This window comes from Nycticebus coucang, chromosome 18 (genome assembly GCF_027406575.1).
Source record: "Nycticebus coucang isolate mNycCou1 chromosome 18, mNycCou1.pri, whole genome shotgun sequence".
In the NCBI taxonomy this organism is placed as follows: Eukaryota; Metazoa; Chordata; class Mammalia; order Primates; family Lorisidae; genus Nycticebus; species Nycticebus coucang.
Genome location: NC_069797.1, coordinates 26,099,464 through 26,105,975, shown reverse-complemented (window position 1 = coordinate 26,105,975; position 6,512 = coordinate 26,099,464). Strand labels below are relative to the sequence as shown.

Below are 6,512 nucleotides of genomic sequence, written 5' to 3'. Positions count from 1 at the left end.
GCCTGGGAATAGTTGGGCTTTGTCACAGAACAGAAGACAGGCAGCCATCCTTAAAACCAGAACTTGTGCCCCCTTCACCCCCAAATATCCCACCTCTGTACCTCAGCAAAAAGCCCTTGTGAATTCCAGCATTGTTTATTGTGCACACAACACGGAGTAAGAGACGCATGCTGCTGCCCCATTTCCAAAGTTAACAAGGTAAGGCTTGTACGCTTGCTAAGAGCAGCTGTTCTTGGATGTGAATTAGGAAGCAACATTCAAAAGTAGGATTGGCATCTCCAAAAAGTAAGATAAATTTTATATCAAAGTTGTGATTAAAAAAATACAAAAGTTAAACCCACAGGCATAGAGGAAAATAGCAATCCTGAGAGCTGTGCTGAAATGTCAGCCTTGAACCTCTCTAAATCCTGTCAGCAAGCAAACCCTTGGGAGGCCAGCACCCCTGGGGAGAGTAGGGGTGAACAGGGAGCCCGCCCAGCTTCCACCCAGGCAAACTGTCACGACCCTGGCAGTTGCCTGGACAACACAGGGAAAAGCAGGGGACACAGGTACTATGGAGGGGACACAGGCGGTCTGGGCCAGGGCAAAGAAGGAAAGGCCAGCCCGCCTGGCATTTCCCAGCATTGGTGGCTCCCAGGAAGTGGTGTTCCCCCCTTGCCTAGGCATTGCTGCAGCTAAGCAGCAGAATCTGGAGACTGAGCCAGTGGACACTACAGACTGGCTACCACTCAGCCCCAGGCCCTTATTTCCAGTCCTCAGTGTCCAAGGGAGAGAGCTGGTCCCAAAGTGGGAAGAGGGGAAGTAGAATTGGGTCAGGCCTCTGGGGTCAGTGGTTGCCCTTCTGAGCTGGGGCCCAGCACTCAGAAGCCCGGATGAGAGGCAGGCAGAGTGTGAAAGTGATGTCACTGTACAAATAGGCAGGTAGGCACAAGTCACAGACGATGAGCTGCTAGGACAGCATGGACTGCTGCACAGCCTTCTGCAGTGACTGCCGTGTCACCAGCAATCGCACCACCTCCTCCGAGCGCTTGGTGAGCCGCTTCCGGGCCTGGTCGTGTGTGACCATGGTCATGTCCCAGCCGTTCACCTGGCCCAAGGAGAGAACACAGCCCACCTTAGCTCCCTACCCTCGTATCTGGAAGCAGAGGACTTTGGGCAGCCTGGGCCACCCAGCAGGCCCCCAAGCTGACATCCCAGGGCTGAGTGACACCAAGCACAACAGCTGAGACACAGAAGAGAAAGCTACCTGCCTCTGGGGGTAAGACCAGCAGGGTGAGTCTCTCCCAGCTGGGAGGCATGGGCACCCCCAATCCCACCACGTGCTTCAAACCATCTGGCCCAAACCTTGTTCTCCTTTGGGAGACCTGTGTTACCTGCATGATCTTGTCCCCAATTTGCAACCCAGCAATTTCAGCAGGGCCTCCTTCGGACACCCGTGTGACATAAATGCCCTGGAAAGAAGCAGCCTAGTCAGGCCCCATGCTCACTGGATTGGTTCCTAATCCACAGAGCAGAACTCAGCATGGGACAATCCCAGCTGTCCTGCTGTCCTTGTCCCCACCCTCTCCCCAGGGCACATGGCTGGTACGGGCTGTGCCCATATAGCTGGGGGAGAGCATGGCTGCCTCACAATGTACCAGCCCCTGCTGGCAGCCACCTCCTGCTCCTCCTGGGCTCCGACTAAGCAGGCCTTCCTAGGGCGGGGAGGCCCACTACTCACCTCCACCCCTACTTATTCCCATGAGATCATTTCTTAAACCTTCCTAGCATTGTTTGAGAGAGATGATGTCTTCGTCTTCCATGCAGGAAGCGAAGACCCACCATCTCAGGCCTCTGTGCCCCATGGAGAAGTCCCAGGACCCTAGTTCCCCCTCACCTTGTCTGTCTTATCTTCTGAGAAGGGATTCTGGGATGGATCCTGGTCAATGCCACCTCCAATGCTGAAGCCCAAGATTAAGTTCTCACCTTGACGCAGTTTATGAATTTCAACTCTTTGCTGACAAAGAAAAAAGCAAGTTGTGGGGAAGGTGGGTGGGTGGAGAATGAATCTGGTCTGTGTCCCCAGCAGCAACCACAGGCTGCTGGGCCAGCTCACAGCCATGCCAAGGGGGTGGGGCCCAGGCCCTCTGCCAGAATCCAGCTCCTCACCAGCCAGGAGGCTGGGGGAATGCAACTCAGAAATTGGCTACATTGACCTACCCACATAGCCATTTCTCTGTCTTTAGCCACTTCCCCCGTTTTTGGTTTTGTTTTTTGTTTTTGTTTTTTTGAGACAGAGTCTTACTATGTTGCCCTCAGTAGAGTGCTATGGTGTTACAGCTCACAGCAACCTCCAACTCTTGGGCTTAAGCAATTCTCTTGCCTCAGCCTCCCAGGTAGCTAGGACTACAGGCACCCACCACAATGCCCAGCTATTTTTTTGTTGCAGTTGTTTAGCTGGCCAGGACCGGGCTCGAACCCGCCACCTCGGTGTATGTGGCTGGCGCCATAACTACTGTGCTACAGGCACCGAGCCCCCCTCCCAACCCCCCCATATGGTTTTAGTCTCAAGCACGAGCCTTTAGTCAACATGTGTTTTAAGCCCCTCCTGGCCCAAGAGCCAGGGTGCAATGGCTTCCAAGGATAGGAGGCCCAGTTCCCAGGGGGTGTCCACACAGAACAAGGGGGGGGTCAGGCCTGCAAAGCAGCAGGCACCTTGCTGGGGCAGCTCAGATTGCTGAGCCAGCCCTGTCAAGGGCAAGACAGGAGGCATTCAGGAAAAACAGATCAAATTTACGCAGAAAAGAGAGAACAGGCTTGCTGGCCAAGGGAACAAGAGCAAAGGCTTAAAGGCACTGTGGATTCGTGTTTGTAAGGCCAAAGTGTACAGTGCAGGATGCAGAACTGAGAGGTGAAATAAGGCTGAACATGTGAAGATAGGAATGGATCAAGAAGGCTGTGAGACGAAGGCCCATGAGACTGGTCCTAGAAGAGAAGTGGAGGGTCCCCCTAAGCCCCAGGCCCTGTTCTTGTGCAGTGCAGGAGAGGAATGTTCTAGGGCTCTCCTGCCATGCTCTGGGTCTGTGGTCCCCAGCTGTGCCTGGCTCCTTTCAAAGCTCTCAGCAAGCACTCACCAGTCACCAGATACTGGGAGTCAGACCACATCACTCCAAAAGTTGAGAGAGTTTTAGCAAGAATAGGGGAGAAAAAAGCAAAAGGTAACTTGATCTAGACCCGAAGAGGCTTCACGAAGAAGGGATCCTTTGCCCCAGGCCTTGAAGGGGTGACAAGTAGCATGGCCACCTGACCTAGAGTCCTTAGGACTTGGGGAATAGGGCAGGGCATAGTCGGGTTGGATGCTAGAAGTACCACTGAAGTAGTTGGTAGGGGAACCAAGATCTCCCAGAGGTGGGATGTGGAGACCAGGGGACATGAGCCACTTGGAAATTACAGTCAGCAGACTTGGGGACTGCTCTTAGAAGAGAAGCACTTGGTCACCTGGCCTGGCTGGACACACCATCTCTCAGATGGGGACCCAGGAGGAGGAGGCACAGATTGAGCTGGAGTGCCTGGAGCCATACAGGTGGGTGTCCAGATGGATCTATGGAGCCAAAGTTCAGAGAAGTGGCCAAAATGGTAATTACATGGGAGAGGGCAGGGACTATGGAGGAATCCTCCCTACCTCATCCCCAATCCAAGACAAGAGGGAGAAGCCAGACCCTACCACTGTTCCTGGTGTTAGAAGAATTGGTCTAAGCTTTGAGGAAGGCCCTGTGACCAGCCAGGGCATTAGGGTGAGGAGCATGAGGTATGATCTCTGAGGCCCACTGCACCTGGATCCTCATGCCCAAAAATATGAGCTCTTCCAGGCTTACTCCACTTCTGCCAACACTCAACTGTGCACCCACCCCCATAGTAAGTACAGGCCCTTGGGCTAAGAGACAGGGCCCAGTCCTGAATTTCTTCGTAAGGTTAGGCGGCAAGGTGGCTCCCTGCCCCTACCCTCTTTTATCCAGCTAAGGAACAAACTTGGCCCCTCCTCTCTGAGGCAGCTAGGGATCTACAAAAGTCAGGCTGGTGCAGACAGGGTGACACTTAGGACAGCTGTCAGCAGGTCTTGCAATGTTTCCTAGGGCCTGAGCTTGTCCTGTAAGCTCACCCTCACGTGTCACCTTTATCAGTGGCTTCTCTGCCTCCACCCATCCTGGAGCACTCCAACACACCCATCTGAGAAACCACAGCCAGTCTAAGGCTTCAGGGCCGGGACTTTCACTTGACTCCTTACAAGCCCAGCAGGCACATTTTTCCCCAGAGACAGAGACCTGGGTTTTTCCTGAAAGTTTCCTATAATTGGCTGGGCTTTTCTTTGGGATCACTTCCCCACCTCTACCATGGGGTTGGTCTCCAGGCCCCATACAACTATCACACTAGCATCTGGGTCTAATCTCCCAGCCTCCCTTGCTCCCTTTTCCTAATCTAGTAGCACGCAGCATCCAGACTAGTTAAGGGAGCGGCCAGGACCCTAGACTGACTCCAATGGGTCTCCTCAAGCTTCAAATGTCAAGCGGGGACCTGAAATTTGTCTCAAGGGCTAGGGATCCAGGAAAAGTTTGGAGAGGAATGGTGCCTGTTGTTAAGAGCTTTCTCTCTGGGCCGGGCGGTGAGCAAGGCTGGACGGGAAGAGGAGAGCGGCTGCTGTGGCAGGTTTGGGACAGCTCCACCCCCAAACTCCCTCCTCTGGGCTGCGGCGCCGGCTGGAGCCGAGGAAGCATTTCCTCATTCCAAAGGCTGCGACTCATGAACTTCGGGCGGGCGGCCGCCCAACCCCCGCACCCCACCCCGTGGTTGCCCAGCTGGGGACATGGAGGCCCGGGAAGGGGGCGCTTAACCAGATTCCCACAGATGGGCCTTTTTCTCCTTCGTCCTCCCCACCCCGGTCTGCTGAAAGGAATCCAGTCCGGCGACGTCCAAGGTCTCGGGGAGGCTCTCGGGTCCCAGCCACCTGCTACGAGACTGGGGGAGAATGCGGCCCCGCTCCGACAGAGACCGCCGGACTGCAGGAGCCCGGATTCGATGCTTCTGTCAGCCAGTTAAGGGTGTCAGTTTGCCGCTCTGCGAAGTGGGAGCAAGACAAGAAGAAGAGCCCACACGAGCGCACTCACCACCACTGCGGTGACCGGCTGGCCCGGGACGTAGGACATCTCGACCCCAGTGTGGCAACCAAGTACCCCACGGTGAAGCCCGCCGCGAGTCCCCGCGGCCGCGCCCTCTCTGGTTAACAAAGGCAGCCGGGTGCGGCCCCTCCCCTCATGAATAGTTAGCGAATGTCCAGCCAATCACCGGCCGGAGCGATGTTCTGCTTTCGGAAATCCCAGTGCGTGCGTAGAAAAGCCGGGAGAAAACGGCGTGTGCCCGCGGCGCAGGCGCGAGGGGGCAGGGCGAGATCTGGGCGCAAGCGCAGGCTGGGCCTTCCCGGCAGCCCTCAGCGCAAGATGGCGCCGCCCGAATCTGTACCCTGGCCTGTGTGAGAGAACGTTAAGTGACAGTGACCGCGGCCGTGTTCCAGGTAACTGGGCAAATCTGGCCGGGGAATGCAGACGTGTGGCTGCCCCCCGGCCGACTGGAGCCCTCAGCCTTCCAGGCGTCTTTGGGAGGTCTGAAGCCCGGGAGTGGTGCCAGGTCGCGGAAACTCCAGGGGGAGGGGGCAACGTGAACCCAACTCACCAAGCTCCGGGCGCCACTTGTAACTTGGTTTTCTCCGCAGCTCCGCGATAAAACTAGAGGCCGAGCCCCGGCGGGTGCGATGGCAACGGTGGTGGCCAAGCGTGAAGGGCCGCCGTTCATCAGTGAGGCAGCCGTGCGGGGCAACGCCGCTGTCCTGGATTACTGCCGGACCTCAGTGTCAGCGCTGTCGGGGGCCACCGCCGGCATCCTCGGCCTCACCGGCCTCTACGGCTTCATCTTCTACCTGCTTGCCTCCGTTCTGCTCTCCCTGCTCCTGATTCTGAAGGCGGGAAGGAGGTGGAACAAATATTTTAAGTCACGAAGACCTCTCTTTACTGGAGGCCTCATCGGCGGCCTCTTCACCTACGTCCTGTTCTGGACCTTCCTCTATGGCATGGTGCACGTCTACTGAAATGGGGGCAGGGGTGACTTTTTTTAAAAAACAGATTGGGAGGACTGTTGCCAGCAATTAACACCGTGTAGACTTACTTAGTTTTTAAATTGTCGAATACGCTGCCTGTTCTGTAATGTTATAAATAATTTATATCTGAATCCGGAGAGCCTGTATCTTCAGATTAAATGAAGCGTGAGACACTTTGTGGAGTTCTTTTCTACCTTAACACATGATCTGCTGTTCGTGCAAAATCGCCCAGATTTGGCTCCTGGAGAGCAGGGACTAGGCCGTAGCCTTCTGTTGTTTCTTTGCATTTCCACATAGGCAACCCAGAGAGGGACCACAAGTGCGTATAAAGAAGAGAATTTATTGTTAACATTCTAAGAACTAATAATAGTACTTACTATCGAGTGTT

At 55.2% G+C, this 6,512-nt stretch overlaps 2 protein-coding genes across 4 annotated transcripts; one reads left to right on the top strand and one right to left on the bottom strand.

Moving 5' to 3' along the window:
* Positions 1-277: 277 nt before the first annotated feature.
* On the bottom strand, positions 278-5,335 carry TAX1BP3 (Tax1 binding protein 3). 3 transcript variants are annotated; one of them, XM_053568443.1, is made up of 5 exons: positions 5,142-5,237; positions 3,478-3,580; positions 1,877-1,996; positions 1,374-1,451; positions 278-1,087 (listed from the first exon to the last, which is right to left on the bottom strand). In XM_053568443.1, the coding sequence occupies exons 2-5, from the start codon at positions 3,556-3,558 to the stop codon at positions 950-952; spliced, it is 417 nt and encodes a 138-aa protein (XP_053424418.1). In that variant the 5' UTR covers positions 3,559-3,580; positions 5,142-5,237; the 3' UTR covers positions 278-949. The 3 variants fall into 3 exon arrangements, with proteins under 3 accessions (XP_053424418.1, XP_053424417.1, XP_053424420.1); XM_053568442.1 differs by lacking the exon at positions 5,142-5,237 and adding an exon at positions 4,880-5,135; XM_053568445.1 differs by lacking the exon at positions 3,478-3,580 and having other exon boundaries at positions 5,142-5,335.
* Positions 5,336-5,389: 54 nt separating this feature from the next.
* EMC6 (ER membrane protein complex subunit 6) lies at positions 5,390-6,300 on the top strand. Its single transcript, XM_053568446.1, has 2 exons — positions 5,390-5,545; positions 5,744-6,300. The coding sequence occupies exon 2, from the start codon at positions 5,783-5,785 to the stop codon at positions 6,113-6,115; it is 333 nt and encodes a 110-aa protein (XP_053424421.1). The 5' UTR covers positions 5,390-5,545; positions 5,744-5,782; the 3' UTR covers positions 6,116-6,300.
* Positions 6,301-6,512: the final 212 nt, after the last annotated feature.

Coding starts and splice junctions, on each gene's coding strand:
- EMC6 (XM_053568446.1), top strand. CDS start 5,783: ATGGCAACGGTGGTGGCCAAGCGTGAAGGGCCGCCGTTCATCAGTGAG.
- TAX1BP3 (XM_053568443.1), bottom strand. CDS start 3,558: ATGGCTCCAGGCACTCCAGCTCAATCTGTGCCTCCTCCTCCTGGGTCC. Junction 1,997..3,477: donor GGTGTGTCCAGCCAGGCCAG/GTGACCAAGTGC, acceptor TTTCTTTGTCAG/CAAAGAGTTGAAATTCATAA. Junction 1,452..1,876: donor CAGAAGATAAGACAGACAAG/GTGAGGGGGAAC, acceptor GCTTCTTTCCAG/GGCATTTATGTCACACGGGT.